The sequence below is a fragment of the Delphinus delphis genome, chromosome 11, assembly GCF_949987515.2.
Source record: "Delphinus delphis chromosome 11, mDelDel1.2, whole genome shotgun sequence".
Classification (NCBI taxonomy): domain Eukaryota; kingdom Metazoa; phylum Chordata; class Mammalia; order Artiodactyla; family Delphinidae; genus Delphinus; species Delphinus delphis.
In genome coordinates, this window is record NC_082693.1 from 70,680,475 (window position 1) to 70,694,329 (window position 13,855).

General features: G+C 38.3%; 2 protein-coding genes across 6 annotated transcripts in view; one reads left to right on the top strand and one right to left on the bottom strand.

Moving 5' to 3' along the window:
- Positions 1-3,796, bottom strand: part of CEP290 (centrosomal protein 290) — a 96,956-nt gene extending 93,160 nt beyond the window's left edge. For 2 of the 5 annotated variants that reach the window (XR_009521236.1, XM_060025327.1), the window contains exons 1-6: positions 3,672-3,796; positions 3,411-3,466; positions 3,010-3,139; positions 2,781-2,858; positions 1,727-1,796; positions 1,316-1,362 (exon numbers count right to left, since the gene is read on the bottom strand). Coding sequence is in view for 4 of the 5 variants with exons in the window: in XM_060025327.1 (XP_059881310.1) it covers positions 1,316-1,362; positions 1,727-1,796; positions 2,781-2,858; positions 3,010-3,111 (297 nt within the window). In the remaining variant the exon portion in view is untranslated. Of the gene's footprint in view, positions 1-1,315; positions 1,363-1,726; positions 1,797-2,780; positions 2,859-3,009; positions 3,345-3,410; positions 3,467-3,671 lie in introns of those variants that run through there. The other 3 variants (XM_060025328.1, XM_060025329.1, XM_060025330.1) reach the window with 3 other exon arrangements.
- A 297-nt stretch (positions 3,797-4,093) lies between these two features.
- The window catches only part of TMTC3 (transmembrane O-mannosyltransferase targeting cadherins 3), a 64,873-nt gene continuing 55,111 nt past the window's right edge, over positions 4,094-13,855 (top strand). The window contains exon 1 of the mRNA XM_060025333.1: positions 4,094-4,258. The gene's annotated coding sequence lies outside the window, so the exon portion shown is untranslated. The remainder of the gene's footprint in view (positions 4,259-13,855) is intronic.

Below are 13,855 nucleotides of genomic sequence, written 5' to 3' on the forward strand. Positions count from 1 at the left end.
CCCTAGCCACTGAGCCACGGTGCTCTTAACCTGTCCTTTCCCTCATACCACTGACTATTTAGACCAGTGTTAGGATAAAGGAAATGTTCTCTACACTGCCCAATACAGTAGCCACTATCTACATGTGTCTACTGAGCACTTGAAATGTGGCTAGTGAAACTAAAGAACTGAATTCTTAACTTTAATTAATTTAAATGCTAATGGCCACATGTAGCTAGTGCTACCATATTGAACACCCAAAATTAGATTATCTTTAAAATTTTGCAGCAGACTAAATACATTTTGCTTCATTTTCCTGTTACTTTAGGTCATAGTCAAAACATCAAAAATCCTTTAGTCATCTAATCTGTCTCACATTCATCTCCCTAGCATACAGTTCTGTTACTCTTCTACCTTAACTAAACTTTTCTTACTCTTAACCTCCTTCAAAAAGCACTTTCTTACCAACATCTCCAACTGTCCTATCCTTCTATTCTGTAGTAGTTGCCTTGCTAAACACTAACACAGAATCGACCTTACTTCATAACTCACTTAACAAGTATTTATTGAGAATGACTGGTATTTCCCTAGAAGCTGGATATACGACAGGGAATAGAAAATAAACCATCTAAATTCGCAGAGTTAACATGCTAAAAAACCAGGGTTTGAATGTAAACTATCTGACTCCAGATCCTGAAATCTCCAGTTCATTCCCCACTATATTTCTGGTTTTATCTGACTTCTTTAAAATTTGACCACACACCTTTCACTCTTATTTTTAGCAGATGACTTCTCCATCCTCTCAAATTTCAGGCACTAAACCTACAAACATCAAAAGCTTCTGTTCATATCCATTCTTCCTTCCTCCCTTTTACCAAGGAAAAAGGTCCTTCCTCCTTATAAGGGCTAATCCATTTGTATCACATTCTTTCCCACAGTCTCAGTAATCTCAATGTATTCAGTTCCTTAACAATACATTCACATTTTGGCTCTTGGCTTTCTCAAAAGCTACCTCTTCTCCTATACCCTTCTGTCACTGTTCCTCAAATTCCAACATGCCTCATTCCACCTCAGTTATAGTAATCTCTCTGTATATTTCTCTGTACTACAAGCTCCATGAGGTTATTCAATGTTTTTATTTTGTTCACAATTGGATGTGCAATCCTTAGCAGAATTTAAGATACATAAATAGGCGCGTAAAATATATACTGAACAATTATAAACACAATATCATTCCAGTGACTTTTTCCAGCTAATTACAATGAAAAAATTTAAAAATAATAATCGAAAATAATATTTACAATGATTACACCCTAAGGAATACAAAAGAACATACCTCCAGTTCATTTTCCAGTTTCATTACTTTAGTTTTTAATTGATTTTCTATTAAAAAAAGATAAATATTTCAATTGGTCAGATTTATCTCAAAACAAACTTTTCAATAATTTTCAATAAAATAATAAAATTAATTTTTAAAGATTCCATCATGGTTGTAATGATAAGGTAACATAAGAAAATAACTATTTTGTACCTGATCCATGAAATAGGAATTCTAGAAAATATTTCAAAATAAACTGAGTATACACATTTTATAAAATATTGGGTTGGCCAGAAAGTTTGTTTGGATTTGTCCATAAGATCTTACTTTTTGGTCAACCCAATATATTAAAGCTAATTCTTCACTGCTTAGTGAATAAATGAAATCCACTATTTAACACCATAATAATCTTTTCCCCAAGGCATTTACCAAATTTTGCTTGTTCTTCTCCAGCTTTTTCAACTTCTTCCAAAGCTAGCTCTACTTCTTGAGCTTTCATCTAAACGTTAAGAATAAAAAAAGCTATTTCAGTATGCCTTTACACTAGAATGTAAGCACTGAAAATAAGAATTTTGTTTTGTATTTGCTATCCCAGTACTTACGGCCTGCAATGCCTGGCACAAGGAGAGATTCAGCAAACATTTATTGAATGAATAGATGATTTTCTTAAGGCTGTAATTTCTAGATTCCTAAGAGTTTGAAATATCTTTTATTCCTCTTTTCCCTCAAGTCTTACATCTAGTATTGCAACTTTTCTCTTCGTAATGTTTTCAACTATCTCTTTTATTCTATTCTAATTTTCATTATTCTAGTCCATAATTTTGTCTAACTTCCTTCATAAGTTTAACCCTCTTAAGGCATATTTTTGTATCTACCAATTAGAGATCAAAAACCTTTAATGGCTGCTAATTGCTGATATCATAAAATACGTCTTTAAAGGCCCTAGACAGCCTATTCTAAACTATACCCAACATTGTTTCCTCTACAACCTGCTATTATAAACTTTCTGCACTTGTCTCCTTAAATGTAAAGAACATGCATACTTTCTATTCCCAGTTTTTATTTATAGTAACCTCCAGCTCTAGAATCTCCTTAACACTTTACCACTGCCCTCCACTTACCTAAAACTATTCATCAGTCTTTCACCTTTACAGTCTTCTCACACCTAAATCTCTTCCCCTCCTAACAAATCCCAACAGTAGTCAGCTACTGTAACAAGCTGTAACATAATTAACATAGGACCTCCCTATGCTTTTTTAAACATAACCATTCTGTTTCCCCTACACACTCTTTTAGGAACTTTAGAGCAGAAACTAGTAGTGTTTTTCACCTAAAATTCTCAGTTGACATTTGAAGATATCTCATTTTTTAGTGGTCATTTAGATTTTACAAAGTACTTTCACAGAGATTAAATTATCTAAGAAAAGATTCTTACACTTTCTCTAATAGTCAAAGCTATTATTAAAACCTACTGTATACAAACCTTCATTAGAGACTGAGTAATTCTGAAAAGGTGTATCATATTTTCTTGACTTTCACTTTTTAGCTCATTTACTTCCACCTAAGTAAAGAGAAAAGCAACTATTTCATATTTTATAACCCTTAAGCAAAACACAAGAAATCTTCCAGTTGTACCATTCAGTGATTTCAGGGACAACTTAGACTATCATAGTTGTATGTATATATCTATGCATTATTTATCAATTAAGTACCTTAGATAAGGAAATCAATAAATTATCTGCCAATTCTTCTTGACGAGGTAACTCATCTGGGTCAACTTTTCTTATTTCTTTCCAGTTTATATTAGGTGGCATCTTGAATTCTTTCACTGTGCTTTACTTTCTGTAACAATACAAGTGGGTATTAGCATTTTCAAGGTAAACAGCATTACTGTTTTTACAGATTACGCTATTACAACTCTCCACGATGTTAGCAAAGAGGTATGGCTCCTTAACTGTATAACAGATATGTGGGTAAAATAGCCTTGATCAAAATTACAGCAGTTGCGACAAATCATCAGATATTTTATCGGCTAAATTATGACGGCTTCCATGGTTAAACTAATGTAAGCTAGAACTAGGATTCTGTGCCCCCTTCCTCCACGCCCCCTTACCACCAAAGCGTGCGATGCTTGGAAGGCTGAAATTCACTGATTCTGAGAGACAGGAGCTAGGATTAAGAGGGGAAAAAAAAAAAGCGAGAAAGTAAACGATTGAAATGAGTGCAGCTGGGCCGAAGAAACCAGGGCTGAAGCGAGGGTAAGGCAGATGGACTGCAAATCAAAGACTAAGGGGCTGTTGTTTATTTGGGCCGTTAGGCTTAAAGAACCTTTGCGGGAAGAACTCTCTGTCCGCGCTCTCCAGGATCCACCCACCTAAACCAAACCTGGCATCCAGCGGCGGCCCCTCAGCTACCGCACCCACCCAGCCGAGCCCCGCCGCCACGCCTGACGGCTCTCCAGCGCGGTTCCAATCGGACACTGGATACCGCCAACTGATCTCTAGCGAGTAATAGCGGCAGCGGCTGCTAAGCGACGCATTTCCCACCTAGCCAAGGCCGGAACAAGAGCCCGGATGCAAGTGTCGCCTACATTTCACGACCGTGGGCGATGCTTTACGTTTAGATTCCGCAGCGAGGTCCCTGGATTCTGTGTTAAAGGCGGAGAGAAGGCCTGGGATGAGGACTGCAAATCCCAGAGTGCAGTTCTGCTTGGAGGCCGGGGCGTCCTGGACGCTGAAGTCTGAGAAGTGGAGATAGGCCGTTCCCGGCGTGCAGTGCGGGAGGCTGCGACTATACCGGGGTGCGGGGGAACCGCCTCGAGGCGGGAGGCGCGGCGGCCGAGGCGTGTCTGCACTGGTCGGCTGAACGAGGCGGACCATGACTGTGCCTTCGGTGGCGTCTCTCGCCGGACCGCTCTTCCCGAGGTTTCTTTAAGCCATTCCCTGGTGGAACCGCTTCCAGGTGAGGTCGGACTGTCGGTCAGCGGTGGGGGAGGAGTTGAGGTTAGCGATCCCGGCTGAAAGAAGCTCTTAATGTTGGGGCCGGAGTCTGAAGAGGTGGGAAGACCCCGCCCTCTCCTAGGGCGTTTGCCGGCGACGCTCCGGGTGGTGCCCTCTGTAAGAAGAAAAAGTTTTAGCCTTCTTCTGTATCAGAATCTGTCTGTATAGTGGACTGGGGGCCGCGATCATGGTTTGGCGGCGAGTGAGGAATTGGGGACACCGCATCTTCTGACCCTGGTCGCCTTACCTGTAGCGCTATTACCTTCGCGGGTTGAAGGACTTGAAGGTTGAGGAGCTAGTAGGTGTAGAGGGAAGGTTCTAGAGAGGAGAGGTTATAACTTGCCCAGGCCACTGCGGGGGGTGGAGAGAGAAGGGGCCTCAGTACTCACCAGCCCTGTTGCTGTCACTTGTTTGCTGACGGAGAGTGCCTTCCTATGAAAACGCCTTCTCAGGTGTTTACAGCTCTTATTTGTGCAAGTTTTGCTCATCTGGCTGCTCAGCCGTGCTGGAGTATGATACACCACTAGGAAAACTTTCTTAAGAAGATGTAGACTTGAAAACCAAATGACATTTTCAACTCTTTGGAGCAGTGCCTCTCATCTTTATTTATTTATTTATTTATTTATTTATTTTAAGCACTTTCTTGCATTTATTCCCTATAATTGATATTGAAGTTTACTTTTGAAAACAATAGATTTCTTTCCAAACCGTTCAGTAGAAATAGCTCAGTAGAAAATAAAAACAGATATACTGATTTTGTGAGATACATTTAAAGACATTCATCATATTTGTAGGAATTATAATTTTGTCTAGTCCTTTACTGAAAGATGATATGTCACACACTGTTCATTAACATTTTTTTAAACTATATATCCCCAGAAATTATATATCTTTTAAATGAAAGTTTGTACCTGTTGATGGATTTGTTTGTTTCTATGAATTCGGTTTTTTTAGATCCCACATATAAACGAGATCACTCAGTATTTGTCCTTCTTTGTCTGGCATTTCACTTAGCGTAATGCCCTCATGGTCCATCCGTGTTGTCATGGTGTTACAAATGGTAAGATTTATTTTTTGTGGCTGAATAATATTCCATTGTGTGTATGTACTACATTTTCTTTATCCTTTCATCCATCGATTTATACTTAGGTTGTTTCTATGGGTTGGCTGTTGTAAATAATGCTGAATGAATAACACTTTAAAATAGTGATTTTGGTTTTTTTGGATATATACCCAGAAGTGGAATTGCTGGAAAGTATGGTAGTTCTGTTTTTAATTTTTTGAGGAACCCCATACTGTTTTCTGTGATGGCTGCATCAATTTACGTTCCCACCAACAGTGCACAGGTGTTCCCTTTTCTCCACATCCTTGCTGCCAATGCTTGTTATCTCTTTTTGATGATGGCCATTCTTAGCAGGTGTAAAGTAATTGATAATCTCATTGTAATTTTGCTTTGCATTTCACTGATGATTAGTGATGGTGAGCACCTTTTCATGTACCTGTCGGCCATTACGTGTCTTCTTGGGAAGAAGTTCCTGTGCCCATTTTTTAATCAGTTTTTTTTTTTTTTTTTGCTATTCTGTTGTAAGAGTTCTTTATATATTTTGGATATTAACCTGCTTTCATATATATATTTTTGCAAATATTTCCCCTCATTCCATAAGTTGCCTCTTCATTTTGTTGGTGTCCTTTTTTGTGCAGAAGCTTTTTAGTTTGACATAGGCCCACTTATTTATTTTTGCTTTTGTTGCCTTTGCTTTTGGTTTCAAATCCAAAAAATCATTGCCAAGACCAGTGTCAGGGAGCTTACCCCCTTGTTTACTACCAGGAGGTTTATGGTTTTAGGTCTTACGTTCAGTTCTTTAATCCATTTTGAGTTGATTTTTGTGAGTGGTATAAAATAGGGGTTCAGTTTATTCTTTTGCATGTGGTTCTCCAGTTTTCCCAACACTATATATTAAAGAGACTATTCTTTCCCCATTGTATATTCTTGGTTCCTTTGTTTATTTCTGGCCTCCCTATTCTGTTCTGTTGATCTGCGTGTTTGTTTTTATGCTAGCTGCAAGCTATTTTGATTACTATAGCTTTTTCATTATTTAATCTTCATAACAATCCAATGAAATAGCTGCTTAATTTGTCCTCATTTTCCAGCTAAGTCAAGAAAGCAAAGTTTGGAAAGGTTAAATACTCTGCGCAAACTTAAATAGTATGATGGAACACGAATCTTTCTGGCTAAAGGATATGTTCATAACTGCTATATTGCCTTCTCAGGCATGTTGGGAACCAGTACTTGTAACGTGCTTATTCTTCAGTCTTACAATCTACATTAAATATCATTATATTCTAATTAATGTAACTTTGATTACTCAAGAATTTGAATTAGATACTCTTCATGTTCAGTGTTGTTTGTTTGTTTGTTTGTTTTTTGACTACACTGCATGGCTTGTGGGATCTTAGTTCCCCAACCAGGGATCGAACCCACGCCCTTGGCTCTGAGTGTGCAAAGTCCTAATCACTGGACCACCAGGGAATTCCCACATTCATTGTTTTTATTTGTTTTTATTTTTTTTCATTCATTGTTTTTAATTCATAATTTAGCAAGGGAAGGCAGAGATGAAAGCTAATGTTTCTGGAGCACATATTATGTCATTTACTATGCTTAAAATTGCATATTTATTTTTGTAGTAGTAATCTGTTATTTTTATTGCAACACCTTATTTTTCTTCTTGTTTTTTCATTCATTACAACTGTTATTTTCTATTTATTTATTTATTCGTTTCGTTTTGTCTGTGTTGGTCTTTTCTACCCTTACTTCCTTCACCTTCTTATTCACATTTATATTCTCAGGAACTGAAGGCACCTGGCGTAATGGCAAGTTTTATTCATTTTTCTGAAGTGAAAACAGGTTCTGAGAACCTAAGCAATTTCATAATAATTAATGAAGCTAAGGTTGTAAGCCAGGTCTCAATTACAGTCCCGACTAAGTGCAAAATCTTGCTTAAATTTTTTTTTTTTTTTTTTGCGGTACGCGGGCCTCTCACTGTTGTGGCCTCTCCTGTTGCAGAGCACAGGCTCCGGACGCGCAGGCTCAGCAGCCGTGGCTCACGGGCCTAGCCGCTCCGCGGCATGTGGGATCTTCCCGGACCGGGGCACGAACCCGTGTCCCCTGCATCGGCAGGCAGACTCTCAACCACTGCGCCACCAGGGAAGCCCCAAAATCTTGCTTAAATTTTATTACTTTACTCATTCTAACAATATTTTGGGGCTTATACACTGTGCTAGACACCAGGGATGCAGTAGGAAACAAGTTAGCTAGGGTCTAGGCTCTAATGCACTAAAATATGTTTGTATCTAACTGTTAACTAAGAAATTTAACTCAAGTTCTAGTTCAGTTGCTCACTATATATAATTTTGAGAAAATCACTAAAACCCACTATTATTTTTCATGAAGTTTTCTGAATCATTCAGTTTTCACCAAGGGAAGTTATCTGACAATTTTATAAATGGCTTTACTACAGGAACGCTTGCCTGAATCTGCCTTCTTTCATCTCTGTTGTTTTATGAGCAGTATTATCTGACCAAAATCACTTCACAAGAAAGACTTGCTTTTTAAAAGTCTACAAACAATAAATGCTGGAGAGGGTGTGGAGAAAAGGGAACCCTCTTACACTGTTGGTAGGAATGTAAATTGATACAGCCGCCAGGAGAACAGTATGGAGGTTCCTTAAAAAGCTAAAAATAGAACTACCATCCCACCCAGCAATCCCACTACAGGGCATATACCCAGAGAAAAGCATAATTCAAACAGAGTAATGTACCACAATGTTCATTGCAGCACTATTTACAATAGCCAAGACTGGAAGCAACCTAAGTGTCCATCGACAGATGAATGGATAAAGAAGGTGTGGCCCATATATACAATGGAATATTGCTCAGCCATAAAAAGAAACAAAATTGAGTTATTTGTAGTGAGGTGGATGGACCTAGAGTCTGTCATACAGAGTAAAGTAAGTCAGAAAGAGAAAACACACTGTATGCTAACATATATATGGAATCTTAAAAAAAAAAAATGGTTCTGAAGAACCTAGGGGCAGGACAGGAATAAAGATGCAGATGTAGAGGATGGACTTGAGGACACGGGGAGGGGGAAGGGTAAGCTGGGACGAAGTGAGAGAGTGTCATGGACATATATACACTACCAAATGTAAAATAGATAGCTAGTGGGAAGCAGCTGCATGGCACAGGGAGATCAGCTTGGTGCTTTGTGACCACCTGGAGGGGTGGGATATGGAGGGTGGGAGGGAGATGCAACAGGAGGGGATATGGGGATATATGTATACGAGTAGCTGATTCACTTTGTGATACAGCAGAAACTAACACACCATTGTAAAGCAATAATACTCCAGTAAAGAGGTTAAAAAAAAAAAAAGACTTGCCTTTTATAATTGCTACCTCTGTTCTATGTACCAATCAACCTATATTCCAAATGTTAATCTCCATTCCTTTTATGCTGTCTTATCAAGAAAATGAATGGTAGCTTACTTTTCCAGCTTCTAACATAAAGCATGGCCATGAGAAATTTAGTCTCCACTGTGTACAGAAAGTGTTTTGTTTTGCCTTGTTCTTGTGGAGAGGAATCAGTGTGCAGCAAGCAAACACTTGTCTTCTCCCAACATGAGGAGACTGGAAAGATTAGTAGGAGTCATTGTGAATACAGACTTTGCAAACTATGCAAGCCAAAGTTTTACTTATTGAAAAAGATATAATCATGAAATTATTGAGCTGAGAAGACTATCCTTTCCAGACTAAATATTCCCAGATTTCATATAAACTTTTCCTCTAGGCTTGTTTTTTCCATAATTGTACTGTGGGAGTATTAGGAAAAGTGAGCATTCAGTACAATTTTGTTGAAGGAATTATATTGTTTTGTATGCCTGTAATGTGCTCATGAGTGGTCTTCAATTGCGTTTGGATTCTTTGCACATATATAGTGACATCCTTTGACATTGCGGAGCACAGGCTCCGGATGCGCAGGCCCAGCGGCCATGGCTCACAGGCCCAGCCGCTCCACGGCATGTGGGATCTTCCCAGACCGGGGCACGAGTCTGTGTCCCCTGCGTCGGCAGGCGGACTCTCAACCACTGCGCCACCAGGGAAGCCCTGTCTTGACTCTTTATAACCTCTCCCACATCGCTTCTGGGTTTACTTTGCTTGATTGATAGTAAAAATTATGCAGTAAGCAGAGACTTGAAAAGTGCTTGTCCGTTGGGATTTGCCCTCCAGCTCTCCTGAGGACACCATTTAAAGAAGTTTAGGCTACCTGTTGAAGGATATGACCACAAGTAGCAGAGGCTAGCTTTCCAAGCTGAGACTCCCCCCCCCACCCTTTAGATATCCAGCTTTAATCAAACCAGATAACTAAGCATATATCAAATATATATCAAATCAAGACATTTATATGAAAGGATGGACTTAGAGGATTTTGGAACTGGTGAATCCAAAATCCGTAGAGTAGGCTGGCAGGCTAGAAACTCTTCAGCAGGACCTGATAATGCAGTCATGAGGTAGAGTTTCTTCTCAGGGAAACTTCAATTTTGCTTTTAAGGTGATTCAACTGATTGGATGAGTTCCATCCACATTATGGAGTATAATCTCCTTTACGTAAAATCATCAGGCTATAGGTGTTAACCACATCTACAAAATACCTTCAGGGGGCTTCCCTGGTGGCGCAGTGGTTGAGAGTCCGCCTGCCGATGCAGGGTCCACAGGTTCATGCCCTGGTCCGGGAGGATCCCACATGCTGTGGAGCGGCTAGGCCCATGAGCCATTGCCGCTGAGCCTGCGCATCCGGAGCCTGTGCTCTGCAACGGGAGAGGCCACAACAGTGAAAGGCCCGCGTACGGCAAAAAAAACAAAAAACAAAACAAAAAAAAAACCTTCACAACACCTAGATTAGTGTTTGAATACTACTATAGCCTAGGCAAGTTGATACATAAAACTAACCATAATGGTGGTAGTCATGAACAGTAAACATTTTGCGACGCCATTGGCTCAGTGAAGATTAGCACCCCATTGATAAATCTGCTTGGTTCTGCTTAAACACCTCACCCATACCAAGTTTATAAAAGGCCAAGAAAATAGAATTTTAAAACATTACCCCAGGGAGCTTAATAATGAGAGAAAAGGAGAGAGCTAGTTTTAGTGCTTGCTCATGAGGTCAGTTGTGGACTCATCTGAAGTTCTGCCCCAAAAAGCCACTTGTGGGAGTAGAGCTTGGAGGTAGGGGTGGTGGTTGCAAAGGGACCCAGCAAAGAAAAGCTGGATACCACCAGTTTCCAAGGAGGAAGTAGACATAAAGGGAATTTCAGGTGACAGTCCCTAATGATGTGGGGTTTGTCCCCAAAGAACCCTCAAACACCTATAAGAGATTCATCTTGAATATAGTGGTCAAGTAAGCTCTTTTGCTTTCCTTCCTTTCTTCTCTCTCCATTCTGCTCTAACACTATAGTGCTCAGAAATTATGTTTAACAAGAATGTAGGTAAAGAAAGAGAAGAATAAACTGTATCCTCATTCCATAACAACACGCTTCTCCTACGCAGTGATCCCAAGCCTAGAGCAGAGGACAGTGCCCAAAAGTTAAATCAAGTTCAGGGTCTTGATTATTATCTTGGAGTTGAGTATTTCAATTACTGAATGAATTTGCTTTGCAGCTTAAAGTGACTGCATAACTTTTTATTACTTAATTGTATTTAGAAATCATGAGATCAGTCCAAGTTTCTTTAAGTAACATTTTATAACCTTGTGTTCTTTAAGCCTTTAAATTCAACCTACAAATCTTATTCTGTTTATAAAGTAACATACCCCTTTTCAACGTATAACAAATAAATAATGATTGAAAGGACTGAATACCCTTAATCAGCTACATTTAAAACCTAATTAAGTTGCCTGAATTTAAAACTGCATTTATAGTTTTAGTATATTCATTTTTATTTGAGGACTTCAGATGCCTAACTTAACAAGCAAGACTTTCTCAAACAACTTTTATAAAGCTAGTAAACTAAACTTAAAGCCGTAGCAACTCCCAAGGTCTTATAAAAATTTCAGTATTTATTTGTAAACTTGTCTAAATTCTTAATATTTTTCAACTAAAAGTCTTAAATCCAAAAATAGCATGGTCAATAATTTAATATTATGTATGTTACATATATTATTATATAACGTTGTATTTAAAATTACAGTTTTGAAGCTAATATATCAGAATCTCGAGTGTATGTTTATTACTCTTTTTTTTTCCTTTTATTTCTTTTTCTTCTCTGATTGCCGTGGCTGGGACTTCCAAAACTATGTTGAATAACAGTGGCAAGAATGGACATCCTTGTCTTGTTTCTGATCTTAGAGGAAATGCTTTCAGTTTTTCACCATCGAGAATAATGTTTGCTGTGGGTTTGTCATATATGGCCTTTATTATGTTGAAGTAGGTTCCCTCTATGCCCACTTTCTGGAGAGTATTTATCATAAATGGGTGTTGAATTTTGTCAAAAACTTTTTCTGCATCTGTTGAGATGATCATACGGTTTTTCTTCTTCAGTTTGTTAATATGGTGTATCTCATTGATTGATTTACATATATTGAAGAATCCTTGCATCTCTGGGATAAATCCCACTTGATCATGGTGTATGATCCTTTTAATGTGTTGTTAGATTCTGTTTGCTAGTATTTTGTTGAGGATTTTTGCATCTATATTCATCAGTGATACTGGTCTGTAATTTTCTTTTTTTGTAGTATCTTTTTTCTGGTTTTGGTATCAGGGTGATGGTGGCCTCAGAGAATGAGTTTGGGAGTTTTCCTTCCTCTGCAATTTTTGGAAGAGTTTGAGAAGGATGGATGTTAGCTCTTCTCTAAATGTTTGATAGAATTCACCTGTGAAGCCATCTGGTCCTGGACTTTTGTTTGTTGGAAGATTTTTAATCACAGTTTCCATTTCATTACTTGTGATTGGTCTGTTCATATTTTCTATTTCTTCCTGGTTCAGTCTTGGAAGGTTATACCTTTCTAAGAATTTGTCTGTTTCTTCAAGGTTGTCCATTTTATTGGCATGGAGTTGCTTGTAGTAGTCTCTTAGGATGCTTTGTATTTCTGCAATGTCTGTTGTAACTTCTCCTTTTTCATTTCTAATTTTATTGATTTGAGTCCTTTCCCTCTTTTTCTTGATGAGTCTGGCTAATGGTTTATCAGTTTTGTTTATCTTCTCAAAAAACCAGCTTTTAGTTTTATTGATCTTTGCCATTGTTTTCTTTGTTTCTATTTCATTGATTTCTGCTCTGGTCTTTATGATTTCTTTCCTTCTACTAACTTTGGGTTTTGTTTGTTCTTCTTTCTTTAGTTCCTTTAGGTGTAAGGTTAGATTGTTTATTTGAGATTTTTCTTGTTCCTTGAGGTAGGCTTGTATAGCTATAAACTTCCCTCTTATAACTGCTTTTGTTGCATCCCATAGATTTTGGATCGTCGTGTTTTCATTGTCATTTGTCTCTAGGTATTTTTTGATTTCCTCTTTGATTTCTTCAGTGATCACTTCATTATTAAGTAGTGTATTGTTTAGCCTCCATGTGTTTGTGTTTTTTACGTTTTCTTCCCTGTAATTCATTTCTAATCTCATAGAATTGTGGTCAGAAAAGATGCTTGGTATGATTTCAATTTTCTTAAATTTACTGAGGCTTGATTTGTGACCCAAGATGTGATCTATCCTGGAGAATGTTCCATGCGCACTTGAGAAGAAAGTGTAATCTGCTGTTTTGGGATGGAATGTCCTATAAATATTAAATCTGTCTGGTCTATTGTGTCATTTAAAGCTTGTGTTTCCTTATTTATTTTCATTTTGGATGATCTGTCCATTGGTGTAAGTGAGGTGTTAAAGTCCCCCACTATTACTGTGTTACTGTCGATTTCCTCTTTTATAGCTGTTAGCACTTGCCTTATGTATTGAGGTGCTCCTATGTTGGGTGCATATATATTTCTAGTTGTTAAATGTTCTTCTTGGATTGATCCCTTGATCATTACGTAGTGTCCTTTCTTGTCTCTTGTAACATTCTTTATTTTAAAGTCTATTTTATCTGATATGAGTATTGCTACTCCAGCTTTCTTTGGATTTCCATTAGCATGGAATATCTTTTTCCATCCCCTCACTTTCATCCTGTATGAGTCCCTGTGTCTGAAATGGGTCTCTTGTAGACAGCATGTATATGGGTCTTGTTTTTGTATCTATTCAGCAAACCTGTGTCTTTTGGTTGGAGCACTTACTCCATTCACATTTAAGGTAATTATCGATATGTATGTTCCTATTACCATTTTCTTAATTTTGGGGGGTTTGTTTTTGTAGGTCCTTTTCTTCTCTTGTGTTTTCCACTTAGAGAAGTTCCTTTAGCATTTGTTGTAGAGCTGGCTTGGTGGTGCTGAATTCTCTTAGCTTTTGCTTGTCTGTAAAGCTTTTGATTTCCCCATCGAATCTGAATGGGATCCTTGCTGGGTAGAGTAATCTTGGTTGTAGGTACTCCCCTTTCA